The 15,098-nt window shown below is 32.6% G+C and overlaps 1 protein-coding gene across 3 annotated transcripts; it reads right to left on the minus strand.

The window, feature by feature from the left end:
* Positions 1 to 550: 550 nt before the first annotated feature.
* On the minus strand, positions 551 to 13,403 carry LOC311306529 (WD repeat domain phosphoinositide-interacting protein 1). Of its 3 annotated transcripts, none has more exons than XM_084434978.1 (12): positions 13,104 to 13,403; positions 11,634 to 11,716; positions 10,372 to 10,541; positions 9,816 to 9,912; positions 9,620 to 9,717; positions 7,754 to 7,846; positions 7,605 to 7,675; positions 6,611 to 6,718; positions 3,250 to 3,408; positions 3,069 to 3,176; positions 1,729 to 1,841; positions 551 to 1,205 (listed from the first exon to the last, which is right to left on the minus strand). In XM_084434978.1, exons 1-12 carry the CDS (start codon positions 13,214 to 13,216, stop codon positions 1,084 to 1,086), a joined length of 1,335 nt encoding a protein of 444 aa, XP_084291104.1. In that variant the 5' UTR covers positions 13,217 to 13,403; the 3' UTR covers positions 551 to 1,083. The 3 variants fall into 3 exon arrangements, with proteins under 3 accessions (XP_084291104.1, XP_084291105.1, XP_084291106.1); XM_084434979.1 differs by having other exon boundaries at positions 13,073 to 13,403; XM_084434980.1 differs by having other exon boundaries at positions 13,030 to 13,403.
* Positions 13,404 to 15,098: the final 1,695 nt, after the last annotated feature.

Raw genomic sequence — 15,098 nt, forward strand, 5'->3', positions numbered from 1 at the left:
TAATTTCGTAATTTCTATACTCATCATTATGACTTGTCAAAATTATGAGTCAAGTTTAAATGTTTATTTCATATATTTAACTTTTTGTCACAATCACTGAATGACTTAGTGTCATAATAATAAATTTTTGTCATTATTACTGAATGACTTAGTGTCATAAAATATGACAGAGATAGTCAGAATTTTGACTTTTTATCTCATAATTTTGACTTTTTCTCATTATTTATTTGACAAAAAGTTTTACTTTTTATTTAATATATTTAACTTTTTGTCACAATCACTGAATGACTTAGTGTGACAATTATTAATTTTTATTATAATAATTATGACAGATAGTCAATTTTAACTTTTTATCTCATCATTTTGACTTTTCTCATTATGATGCGATTATGACTTTTTTGTCATAATTTCAAGTCAAAATCACGACGAAGTCAAAATTATGAGTACATTTTTGCATAACTTCTTTATACATAACTTCTGCAACCCTTGTGTTTAATTTCTATATGTCCAGCACATCCTCCTCAACACAAACACACAAACAGTTACTTTTCATTTCGGCAGCTTTATTTTATTATTGACTAAAAAGACCTGAGAGTGAGAAAGAGGATTTGTTGCGTATCTTGTGAAATCTTTATGGAATTTGAAACTATAAACCCTAAAACTACTGTAATCTGTCAACTCAATGCATCGACAAGCTGTATTTAATAAATATTTCATTAGAAGGTTTGCTACTCTTACTAATACTGTAGGTAAATTGCTTTTATACACAAATTTCAAACAATAAATTTCTAAATCTGACTTTCGAGTGAAAGCATATCAGTTCTGCGTTCACTGACGAGGTGAAAAGGATTGTTCTTCATCATAATATATTACGCATGTATACGGACATCTGTGGCAAAATATGATTTCACAGTTGTAGTTAGAATCGGCAAATGCACACACACATTTGCTCTAGTTAAAGTGTGATTGTACTTGTATAAGGTTAGCCTGGTAACACTGAATCTGATGGTGTTTATTACTCATGTCTCTTATTTATTTCAACCATAAACATGTCTTATGATGTTTCTGAGTGATCTGCATCCTTCAGGTGTCCTGAAAGCTAACCGGAGGAAACTCCTGTTCATCATCCAGACGGAGCGATTCATCCGCAAACTCATGATCTGGGATCAGTTCTCCTCTCTTCACTCCTCCATCCTCAGAGTAGCCTGGAAGAAAAGTGGATCATCATTTATCTTTCAGTCTTCAGGAAGTGCTGTGAGAACCAGACATTTGATATATGTGACCACAAAACCAGTCATAAGGGTACATTTTTTGACATTGAGATGTATATATCATATGAAAGCTGGATAAATAAGCTTTCCATTGATGTGTGGTTTGTTAGGATAGGACAATATTTGGCCGAGATACAACTATTGAAAATCTGGAATCTGAGGCAAAAAAATCAAAACATTGAGAAAATCTCCTTTAAAGTTGGTCATTTATTTAAAGTTTGTCACGATTTTGCTGCATTCACTCACAAAAATAAAATTTTGATATATTAAAAAATTTACAAAAAGAAATGTACAAAATATCTTCATGGAACATGATCATTACTTAATATCCTAATGATTTCTGGCATAAAATAAAAATCGATAATTTTGGCCCATACAATGGCTATTGCCACAGATATACCCGTGCGACTCATGACTGGTTTTGAGATCCAGGGTCACATATTCCTATTGGACGAACCCGTGAGGGAACTAGAGTCCTGATTGGTGTTCGTGGAAACAGTTTCTGCGTAGGATAAACTTCCGGCCTCCGGCTCCGCCGCCGCTGGGCTTTCATCCGCACTTTCATACAGTCTGTGGGAACAATGACATGCAGAATCAGCTTGAGATCTGACCATCGACCGCTCACCAAATCAAAGGCACAAATATATTTACGTGTGAATTTGATGTTCAGTGAGCCTCAAGAGGTTTCATTTTCAGTTGAATATGTTTCACTGAATCACACACCTTTGATTAAATTACTAAATACATACAAAGTTTTTTTAAAACATGGACAAGAACAGCAATTTGTGTCAAATTTGACAAAATAGTAAATAAATGTTATATTTCATGGTTTATTGTGAATAAAATTAGACAAAAAGCTAAATAAATTACATATGTTATACTCTATTGTGAATAAAATTGGACAAAAAAATGTAAATACATTTTATATTTCATGATTTATTGTGAATCAAATTGGACGAAAAACTAAATCAATTGTACATTTTATGGTTTATTGTGAATCAAATTGAACAAAATCTGTAAATCAATTATTCATATTATGGTTTATTGTGAATCAAATTGGACAAACAATGTAAAAGAAAAAAATATATTTTAGGGTTTATTGTGAATAAAATTGGAGAACAAATGTAAATAAATTATATATTTTGTGGTTTATTGTGAATAAAATTTGACAAAAAAACAAGTTAATTATATAATTTATGGTATAGTGTGAATCAAATTGGACAAAAACTGTAAATCAGTTCTATATTTTATGGTTTATTGTAAATAAAAATTGGACAAAAACTTTAAATACATTTTATAAATATAAATTTATAACACATTAATATTAATAAACATTAATTAATTAATATGGTTTATTGTGTATCAAACTGAACAAAAAAATAAAATCAGTTATATATGTTATGGCTTATCAGAAATCAAACTGGACCAAAAACTGTAAATTAATTATACATTTTATGGTTTATTGTGAATCAAACTGAACAAAAACTGTAAATCAGCTATATATTTTATGGTTTATTGTGTATTAAATTGGAAAGATTTTTTTTTTTTTATATATATATATTTTATGGTTTATTGTGAATAAAATTGGACAGAAAATGTAAATAAATTATATATTCTATGGCTTATTGTGTATCAAATTTAACCAAAAAATTAAATCAGTTATATATGTTATGGCTTATCAGAAATAAAACTGGACAAAAAAAACTAAATCAATGTTATATTTTATGATTTATTGTGTAAATAATACACATTCATGATTTTTGAACCCAGTGACTGATGTGTGATCCTCTGGCTCACCGGTGCTTCTTGACTAAACGACAGTCTCCTCCTTCCTGCAGATCGAGGTTGTAGATGTAGAGATGACCATCTAATGAAGCAACCAGAAGACGAGGAACCTTCTGGATCCTATCGGCACAGACAACAACATTCAGGAGCTTCCACATCTCCACATCTCTTACGGGACGTGTTTGGGACTCACATGGAGAGAGCGGATATGTTCCTCGTGCCTGCCGCGCTGAGGTGGACGCTAGCAAACGCTCTGTCCTGATGCATCATGTCCGACACCTGAGAGGGCAGGAGAGAGCTGGCGGCAGACAACATCTTCCCCATATATCCAGACCAGGAGGGAGAATCCGTGCTGAGAATCATGAGAACACACATGACAATAACCAGCGTGGAAGTCCATTACACTGCTCTTTTAACTTTTGACAATCATGATGTTTTCGTTTAATATAGAGAGCACAATTCTCCCGCGATTCTGAGTACAACTAAACAAAATAACATATAACTTACTAGACAAAATGTTAATATGAAATATATAATGTAAAAATGTAATTAATTTGAATTACTTCACTTGTTTCATTACTGGATGAATCAGCGTTTTTGAATGAATCTCTTGAATGAATGATTCAATGACTCACTCATAAAGACTCCACTTGTTTCATTACTGGATGAATCAGCGTTTTTGAACGAATCTCTTGAATGAATGATTCAATGACTCACTCCTAAATCCTTCACTTGTTTCATTACTGGACGAATCAGTGTTTTTGAACAAATCTTTTGAATGAATGATTCAATGACTCATGAATCCTTCAATTGTTTCATTACTGGATAAATCAGCGTTTTTTAAATGAATCTCTTGAATGAATGATTCAATGACTCGCTCATAAATACTCCACTTGTTTCATTACTGGATGAATCAGCATTTCTGAACGAATCTTTTGAATGAATGATTCAATAACTCACTCATAAAGACTCCACTTGTTTCATTACTGGATGAATCAGCATTTCTGAACAAATCTTTTGAATGAATGATTCAATGACTCACTCATAAAGACTCCACTTGTTTCATTACTGGATGAATCAGCGTTTTTGAACGAATCTCTTGAATGAATGATTCAATGACTCATAAATCCTTCACTTGTTTCATTACTGGATGAATCAGCGTTTTTGAATGAATCTCTTGAATGAATGATTCAATGACTCGCTCATAAAGACTTCACTTGTTTCATTACGGGATGAATCAGCGTTTTTGAACGAATCTCTTGAATGAATGATTCAATGACCTGCTCATAAAGACTTCACTTGTTTCATTACTGGATGAATCAGCGTTTTTGAACAAATCTCTTGACTGCATGATTCAATGACTCGCTCATAAATACTCCACTTGTTTCATTACTGGATAAATCAGCGTTTTTTAAACGAATCTCTTGAATGAATGATTCAATGACTCGCTCATAAATACTCCACTTGTTTCATTACTGGATGAATCAGCATTTCTGAACGAATCTTTTGAATGAATGATTCAATAACTCACTCATAAAGACTCCACTTGTTTCATTACTGGATGAATCAGCGTTTTTGAACAAATCTCTTGAATGAATGATTCAATGACTCGCTCATAAAGACTCCACTTGTTTCATTACTGGATGAATCAGCGTTTTTGAACGAATCTCTTGAATGAATGATTCAATGACTCGCTCATAAATACTCCACTTGTTTCATTACTGGATGAATCAGCATTTCTGAACGAATCTTTTGAATGAATGATTCAATAACTCACTCATAAAGACTCCACTTGTTTCATTACTGGATGAATCAGCATTTCTGAACAAATCTTTTGAATGAATGATTCAATGACTCACTCATAAAGACTCCACTTGTTTCATTACTGGATGAATCAGCGTTTTTGAACGAATCTCTTGAATGAATGATTCAATGACTCGCTCATAAATACTCCACTTGTTTCATTACTGGATGAATCAGCGTTTTTGAATGAATCTCTTGAATGAATGATTCAATGACTCGCTCATAAAGACTTCACTTGTTTCATTACGGGATGAATCAGCGTTTTTGAACAAATCTCTTGAATGAATGATTCAATGACCTGCTCATAAAGACTTCACTTGTTTCATTACTGGATGAATCAGCGTTTTTGAACAAATCTCTTGACTGCATGATTCAATGACTCGCTCATAAATACTCCACTTGTTTCATTACTGGATAAATCAGCGTTTTTTAAACGAATCTCTTGAATGAATGATTCAATGACTCGCTCATAAATACTCCACTTGTTTCATTACTGGATGAATCAGCATTTCTGAACGAATCTTTTGAATGAATGATTCAATAACTCACTCATAAAGACTCCACTTGTTTCATTACTGGATGAATCAGCGTTTTTGAACAAATCTCTTGAATGAATGATTCAATGACTCGCTCATAAAGACTCCACTTGTTTCATTACTGGATGAATCAGCGTTTTTGAACGAATCTCTTGAATGAATGATTCAATGACTCACTCATAAAGACTTCACTTGTTTCATTACTGGATGAATCAACGTTTTTGAACGAATCTCTTGAATGAATGATTCAATGACTCACTCATAAAGACTTCACTTGTTTCATTACTGGATGAATCAGCGTTTTTAAACAAATCTCTTGAATGAATGATTCAATGACTCATAAATCCTTCACTTGTTTCATTACTGGATGAATCAGCGTTTTTGAACGAATCTCTTGAATGAATGATTCAATGACTCACTCATAAATCCTTCACTTGTTTCATTACTGGATGAATCAGCGTTTTTGAACGAATCTCTTGAATGAATGATTCAATAACTCACTCATAAAGACTTCACTTGTTTCATTACTGGATGAATCAGCGTTTTTGAACGAATCTCTTGAATGAATGATTCAGTGACGCACTCATAAAGACTCCACTTGTTTCATTACAGGATGAATCAGCATTTTTGAACAAATCTCTTGAATGAATGATTCAATGACTCATAAATCCTTCAAATGTTTCATTACTGGATGAATCAGCATTTTTGAACGAATCTCTTGAATGAATGATTCAATGACAGATTTTTAACAGTCACTTGTCGCCACCTACTGGTGTAACGATGTAACTGATACTATCGTTATTTTAAGCATCAAGTTACTTTCAAAAGGTGATTTGCCCTAATTTTGATCACATGATAGACATCAGTCAGTGTTTATATCTTAAGTATAAACTTTTATTCCAGTACTTCCGTGATAATTTGAGTGATTATACTCAATAATGATACAGAAATAATGATACTGTGTGGTTTAAAAGCCTGTACCGATACATGACAACGGCTCTCTCTGGCTCAGAACACAGATCTGAATGTTCACTGTGATCGGACTTGTCAAAGCTTTAAAAGACAGAGCTGAATCGCTGTCATACAGGAATAAGTTTGCGTGGGTGTTTGAATCGAGCTCACGATCTTTTAGCAATTAATCGTGAAGCTCTACTGTATTAATGCACATCATCTGTGATGCAGTATACATGTTTTGTGATTGGATGTTGTATGTACCTGGGACTATGATGCTCCAGTTTGAAGATATGAACAGTCTCTGTGTTACTGGAGGCACATAGGAACTGTGCGTCGGCACTGAACGACAGGGAACTGATGCTGACGTACCTGAACACATCATAAAACACAGTCTTTTCACACTCGCAGTGATTTTTCCATTTAAAATGTTTCAATGAAGTGTAGCATTCGAACACTTTTGCGATTAAATAGCCAACTCATCTGTATTACAGTTTATGCACAAGCACAATTACATATTTTCACACATTGCTTAATTTGTCAAAATTACAGCTTGATTGGAAATGCCATTTTAAATGTTAAGATCTAAAGTGTATTAATATCATTATACATTAATATCTATACCAGATTTTTTTTAATTTTTTTTAATTGGACCCCCGAATTTAGTGATCCTTCCCAAAACTTTATGGAAGCTATAATTATACATGTCATTTATACTGTTTGAGGAAAAATATACAGTTTGACATTTTTAAGACAGCAAAATCTAACACTGCTTTCAAATTCTGATTACTTTTGTATTGTCATTTAAAAAATTGTCAATTAAATTAAATTAAATAAACAAAAAGTATTTTTTCAAAAATGTTTCATTAACATTTTTTTCATTGCTATATATATCTAAATAATGAAATTAATATATATATATATATATATATATATATATATATATATATATATATATTTTTTTTTTTGATGGCCCTAAAAATACATTTGTAATTTTCTCTCTAAATTTTTGAGAGTAGCAGAATTAAATTATGAAGGCATTGTAGGACATTTGAGTCTTAATATGAGAAAAAGAGCAAAAAGTCATGAGTTATTTTAAATAAAAATCAACCCCTGGTATATACAGTTAAAGTGCTTGTAGTTGAACAAACACCCATCAATTGTTAAGGTATATGAATATATTTATACATAGTCAGACTATATATAGCATTTTGAAACAATATGTATTGTGAAAAGCACTATATAAATAATCTCTTACCTCTTCAACCCTCTGCGAAACTCAAACAGTTTGTCTCCGTCAGGAATGCTGAAGACTCGTATAACAGTGCCCTGGGTTATTACACAGTCAGAACATGGTGAGAATAATGAGATGGAGAATATTTGAGAAAACAACCTACTCAGACTCACTTTTTCAGAAGCACTGGCCAGACTGGTTCCTGAAGCGCTGAAAGAGACGGCGGCCACATGACTGGCATGAGCCGAGATCACAGTCACCTGCCTCTGAAATAACCCAAGTGGAGTTTACATCTCGCAATTCTGTCTTTATTTCTCAGAATTGCAAGATATAAAGTCAGAATTGCGAGATATAAAGTTGTAATTGCGTGTTATAAAGTTAGAATTTCGAGAAATAAACGTGCAATTGCATGTTATAAAGTCAGAATTGCATGATATAAAGTCAGAATTGCGTTATAAAGTCAGAATTGTGAGATATAAAGTCGCAATAGTGTGTTATAAAGTCAGAATTGCGTGTTATAAAGTCAGAATTGCGTGTTATAAAGTCAGAATTGTGTGATATAAAGTCGCAATAGTGTGTTATAAAGTCAGAATTGTGTGATATAAAGTCGCAATAGTGTGTTATAAAGTCAGAATTGTGTTATAAAGTCAGAATTGTGTGTTATAAAGTCAGAATTGTGTGTTATAAAGTCAGAATTGTGTGTTATAAAGTCGCAATAGTGTGTTATAAAGTCAGAATTGTGTGTTATAAAGTCAGAATTGTGTGATATAAAGTCGCAATAGTGTGTTATAAAGTCAGAATTGTGTTATAAAGTCAGAATTGTGTGTTATAAAGTCAGAATTGTGTGTTATAAAGTCAGAATTGTGTTATAAAGTCAGAATTGTGTGTTATAAAGTCAGAATTGTGTTATAAAGTCAGAATTGTGTGATATAAAGTCAGAATTGTGTGTTATAAAGTCAGAATTGTGTTATAAAGTCAGAATTGTGTGTTATAAAGTCAGAATTGTGTGTTATAAAGTCAGAATTGTGTGATATAAAGTCAGAATTGTGTGATATAAAGTCAGAATTGTGTGATATAAAGTCAGAATTGTGAGATATAAAGTCAGAATTGTGTGTTATAAAGTCAGAATTGTGTGATATAAAGTCAGAATTGTGTGTTATAAAGTCAGAATTGTGTGTTATAAAGTCAGAATTGTGTGATATAAAGTCAGAATTGTGTGATATAAAGTCAGAATTGTGTGATATAAAGTCAGAATTGTGTGATATAAAGTCAGAATTGTGTGATATAAAGTCAGAATTGTGTGTTATAAAGTCAGAATTGTGTGTTATAAAGTCAGAATTGTGTGATATAAAGTCAGAATTGTGTGTTATAAAGTCAGAATTGTGAGATATAAAGTCAGAATTGTGTGTTATAAAGTCAGAATTGTGTGATATAAAGTCAGAATTGTGTGATATAAAGTCAGAATTGTGTGATATAAAGTCAGAATTGTGTGATATAAAGTCAGAATTGTGTGTTATAAAGTCAGAATTGTGTGATATAAAGTCAGAATTGTGAGATATAAAGTCAGAATTGCGTGTTATAAAGTCAGAATTGCAACATATAAAGTCAGAATTGCAAGATATAAAGTCAGAATTGCGAGATATAAAGTTGTAATTGCGTGTTATAAAGTTAGAATTGCGAGAAATAGACTTGCAATTGCATGTTATAAAGTCAGAATTGCGTGTTATAAAGTCAGAATTGCAAGATATAAAGTCAGAATTGTGAGATATAAAGTTGCAATTGCGTGTTATAAAGTCAGAATTGCGTGTTAAGTTGATTTTAATAATCTATAAAAATAATTTTCTCGCAATTCTGCCATCTTTTCACAGAATTGCGAGCCATAAAGTCCAATACTAAGGAAAAAAAGACAGAATTTTTTTCTCCGAATTGTGATTTTATAACTTGCAATTGCGACTTTATACTGTATATCTCATCTATAAAAAGTCTGAATTACCTTTTTTATTTTTCACTCTGTGGCGTAAACACGCTTCCGTACTTACCAGATTCACAGCATCATACAGAGTGATTTCTCCCGCGGTGAAGCTCCCGGGATAGGCCAGGTATGAGTTGGAATGATTGACAGATAAAGCGCAGAGACCTGACAGATGGAAAGCATTAAAAAAGCAGGTTTTTAGGTGTGATTACGGTAATAACTCAAGAGGTGTACTTGAGCTGTGTGCAGTTTTAACGCTTCACCTTTGGGGTTCGGTGGCGTGTTGAGGACGGACTTCAGGAGCTTCATGTCCTTGATATTATGGATGTACAGAGCCTCCTCCAAACAAACCACGAGTCTCTGAAAGAAGGAAATATAAACGTTTGGAATACTCGAGAAAATGCATTTATTTGATGAAAAATGCAGAAAAATTGTGATATATTACTACAATGTAAATCATCTGTTTTCTATGTGAATATACAGTGAAGTGTAATTTATTCCTGTGATCAAAGCTGAATGTTCAGCATCATTACTCCAGTCTTCAGTGTCACATGATCCTTCACAAATCATTCTAATATGATGATTTGATGCTCAAGAAACATTTTATATTATGATCAGTGTTAAAAACAGGAAATCGTGATACATTTTATGTTTCAGGATGTTTTGACGAATAGAAAGCTCAAAAGAACAGCATTTATTTGAAACCTGAAATCATTATAAGTGTCTTTACTCTCACTTTGAATGTGTCTCTGTTGAATAAAAGAGTGTAATGATATGGTATGATAATGGTCTGTGTGTTGAGTGTAACGAGTGCTGCACCTGACGGTTGAGTCTGACGGCGAGGATGTTGCTGGAGTAGCTGTAGTTACAGATCTCTGTGCCCTTCTTGAAGTGGTAGATGTTCATCCTGAACGGTGTAGATCTGCTCACGATCACCATCAGACTGCTGGAGAAGAGCCGCTCCGCAACACACACGTCCGGGCTCTCCTCTGATCACACACACACACACACACACAAGACACGTGCAGTGACCGCATACAGCGTTACACACTGAGATTCAACATTACACAGAATATGTAAAGTGATTGAATGGCATCGCACTTAGATACAAAATATTCAATTATGTGGCTTTTGCTATTAAATGAATCCATTTACGGAAGCAGATGTTTGACAACCTTAACGTTTCCAAATACATTTTATCTATACGGTTCTGTGTTATTATGGTTCACTCAAACTAAAACCAAGACATTTTATCATTACTTTAAATAAATAAATAGAAATGAACTGAAATAAAATAACATGTTAAATAAAAATAATGAATAAAAACTTTTTCGACATATTACAAATATAAAATGTATTAAATGACAGTAACAACCAAATTGATAAAACATGATTTAAAATTTTTTAATTAGTGCTGTCAAATTGATTAATCGTGATTAATATAATATACATATATGTAAATACACACACATATATTATATATACACAAACTTATGTGATTAATCGACTTGACAGCTCTCTTATATATATAGTATATACCGATATATACACACACACACTCAAACACACACTCAAACACACACACAATAAAAAATGTAAAATTATTCCAAATATTAATAAAAACTATAATAGTATCTCATAGATTCTTAAATAACACGGATATGATTGTTTTATTATTTCAAAACAGCCGTGTACAATTAATCAAAATAAATCATGATAGAGAGATTTATGAATGTATGGCTTTGAGGCTCGGCAAGGGAGGAAATATAAGATTTGATGACTGTCATATTATTTTCAAACGTGGACAGTAGCAGAAATAAAAATAAGTATATGTTCAAAATATGAACCCTCCAGATTTGACTGGGTTGCAGAACCACGATTCATGTATCTCTGGCTGTGATGAACACTTGTTTGAACACTTGATGTTTCGGGTCTGAGGTGACCTGACCTGACCTGACCCTTGCCTCGCTTCTGTTTATTTTACAAACTTCCCAGAATCCTGCAGGAATCACATATCTGGGACATCAATGGCTCTGTGGACAAATGTTTGGGATGCAATTTTAAAGCAGTTTTATATTTACCTCCTTGATGAATGCAATCCATTCTGTCAACAGAAGACAGAGAGAACAGCCGGTAGCCATTCTTACCACCGACAGCCAAAGACCTGAGAGAGAGAGAGAGAGAGAGAGAGAGAGAGGGAGAGAGAGTGAGAGAGAGAGGGAGAGAGAGTGAGAGAGAGAGAGAGGGAGAGAGGGAGAGAGAGAGACAAAGAGAGATAGAATGAAGACAGACAGACAGATATACAGACAGACAGATATACAGATAGATTAGATTAGATTAGATTCAACTTTATTGTCATTACACAAGTACAGGTACAAGGCAACGAAATGCAGTTTAGGTCTAACCAGAAGTGCAATAGCAGCAAGTGCAGGATATACAGTGGTTCCATAAGTGCAGAACATGGATATGTACTGAATAAATATAGAGTTGAATACTATTATAAACAAAAATTTACAGATAGATTGTCCTATGAATATAATATACAGATAACTATTACTATGAACAGAATTTACAGCTAGATATGTACTGAATATAATATATACAGATGGCTATTACTATAAACAGAATGTTTACAGATAGATATGTACTGAATATAATATACAGATGGCTGTTACTATAAACAGAATTTTACAGATAGATATGTACTATGAATATATATACAGATGGCTGTTACTATAAACAGAATAGATAGATAGATAGATAGATAGATAGATAGATAGATAGATAGATAGAATGAAAACAGATAGATAGACATACAGACAGACAGACAGACAGACAGACAGACAGACAGATAGATAGATAGATAGATAGAATGAAGACAGACAGACAGACAGACAGACAGATATACAGACAGATAGATAGAATGAAAACAGATAGATAGACATACAGATAGATAGATAGATAGATAGAATGAAGACAGACAGACAGATATACAGACAGACAGACAGATATACAGACAGATATACAGACAGATAGATAGATAGATAGATAGATAGATAGAATGAAAACAGATAGATAGATATACAGACAGATATACAGACAGACAGACAGACAGACAGATAGATAGATAGATAGAAAACAGATAGATAGACATACAGACAGACAGACAGACAGACAGATATACAGACAGATAGATAGATAGATAGATAGATAGATAGATAGATAGATAGATAGACATATAGATAGATAGATAGATAGATAGATAGATAGATAGATAGATAGATAGAATGAAAACAGATAGATAGATATACAGATATACAGATAGATAGATAGATAGATAGATAGATAGATAGATAGATAGATAGATAGATAGATAGATAGATAGATAGATAGATAGATAGATGTTAGGGTTAGATAGATGTCATGTTTGTGATATGACATAGACTAATAACTGTGCAAATAAAACGCCATGATCACCGAGACCCGTTTTGGGAAACTCGTCTAGTTTTTAAGAACATACGGATCCCGAGAGGATTCATATGCGCGCTCACGTCGTGTCCTGGTTGAAGGAAGCGCAGGAGAGTCTCTGGAGATCCGGAGATCCATCGGAACCGAGTCTTCGAATCTTCTCTCCGGTTCCGAACTCTGGGATCGGTTCGATCATCCTAAAAACGTCCCACTCCGCAGCGACTCAAAAGACGTTTGTCTGGTGTATGTCCATAAACTGTGGCAATTTTGCTTTCAAAGAAAATTACATGTTGGGCAACTTAATTATTGTTTTTAAGGTCATTATTATTACATGCTCGATTAACAGCGTCCAGTTACTGACATGCACAGTATTCAGTTTGAGCAAAACAAGCTGACGTGAGGCGCCTACGTCATAGAGCCATGAAGAATCTTATTGGTTAAAGAAAACGTCTGTCTCGCTTGGTACGAGCCCACTGCTCGAGAACTGTGTCTGATTGGCTCAAACTTGCACTAATGGGCGTGGCATTTGAATAGCCGCTGGTGATTGGCCGCTTTCACTCTCAATAACAGCACGAGGGATTGTTTTGGTCGCATTCGTCGAGCATTCATGACATATAAAGAACATCTTGTTCATAAACCACACTTAAATAAACACACACGCTTATAATATCCTCCTTAATTCAAGCGTCCAGCGTATTGGACACATTTGTTTGGGATTTTCTGACTTTTCAGTGTTTCTACACAACTCAGTGTTTCAGTGTTTCTACACAACTCAGATCATGTTGATTAGCCATTTGTCAGATGATTTTATTTGATTAGATTAAAATCAGGCGAGAATGACACTTAATGATCCCATATTTTTATTTATCTTTGTACATTTGTTACAGAATGTTGCTATCATGAAGGGGGAAATATTTAAGTTTAATGGTAGAATTCCTGGTGAAAAACTACATTACCCACGATTCTGCGAAACCTCTCCACCAATCAGAGAATCGAAATAAGCAAATTGCCCCAAAAGAACTGCCCACTCCCATGAAGCATTGCAAACTACACTCTCAAACTACTTCAAATAGCCTATATTGTTTCTAAATACGTGACAATTTAAATGATTATGTTATTTGCAGTGCTTCATGGACGTGGCCGCTTCTTTTGGCGTGACTGGTTTTGTTACAATTCTGATTTGTGGAGATGGTTTGCAGGATGATGGGTATTGTAGTTTTTCACCAGGAATTCTGGTATTTCTGTTCTGGAATTAAACATAAATATATAAAAATAAAAAAAAGACTGACTTAGTTCTGTCACTCGTTAAGGCCGTTAAGCTACAGCTTTGTCGTTTTGTCCGATTTTCAGTGCTGAGGTCAGTGGAAGCGTTTAGAGAAAAACACTATAAAAAAAAGTGTAAAAATAAATAAATAATAAAATTAATATTAAACTAACTTAAGTAACTAACTATATTTGATTAAAATAAAATAAAAATGTAAAAAAAAAATTATTAATTTGAATGAATAAATTATATATAGGCCTATATGTATATATATATATATATATATATATATATATATATATATATATATATATATACAGTATATATACATATATATACTGTATATATATGTGTGTGTGTGTGTGTGTGTGTGTGTGTGTGTGTATATATATATATATATGCATAAAGTGGATTAAAATGAAAATAATTTAATTTAAATTAAATTTAAATAAATTAGGTTTAGGTTTAATTAGGTTTATATAAATAAATTAATTGCTTAAAATAAATAAGTAAAATTTTATTTAAATAAATAAATAATAAATATTTACATTTTATTTAAAAAAAATAATTGATTAAAATAATTAATTAATTGGATTAAATAAAAATAATTGGTTTAATTTAAATAAAATAATTGAACAAAAAACTAACTTTTAAGTACAATCAACTTGAATGTTTAAGTAATTTCAACTTAAATTATATTAAACTGTCTTACACAAATGAGCTGAATCTTGCATAAAAAGTTGTAAATGTATTAACTAATTTTGATGAGTTAAAGCAATGTAAAAACATATGCTGTCATAACTTATTGATCATA

This window comes from Rutilus rutilus (genome assembly GCF_951802725.1).
Source record: "Rutilus rutilus genome assembly, chromosome: 16".
NCBI lineage: Eukaryota > Metazoa > Chordata > Actinopteri > Cypriniformes > Leuciscidae > Rutilus > Rutilus rutilus.

Bases quoted from the DNA above. Each gene is read 5' to 3' on its own strand.
- LOC311306529 (XM_084434978.1), bottom strand. From the start codon at position 13,216: ATGATCGAACCGATCCCAGAGTTCGGAACCGGAGAGAAGATTCGAAGA. The intron at 7,676-7,753 runs GTGAGTCTGAGT...GTAATAACCCAG, and splicing joins TGGCCAGTGCTTCTGAAAAA to GGCACTGTTATACGAGTCTT. The intron at 3,177-3,249 runs GTGAGTCCCAAA...CTGTGCCGATAG, and splicing joins AACATATCCGCTCTCTCCAT to GATCCAGAAGGTTCCTCGTC.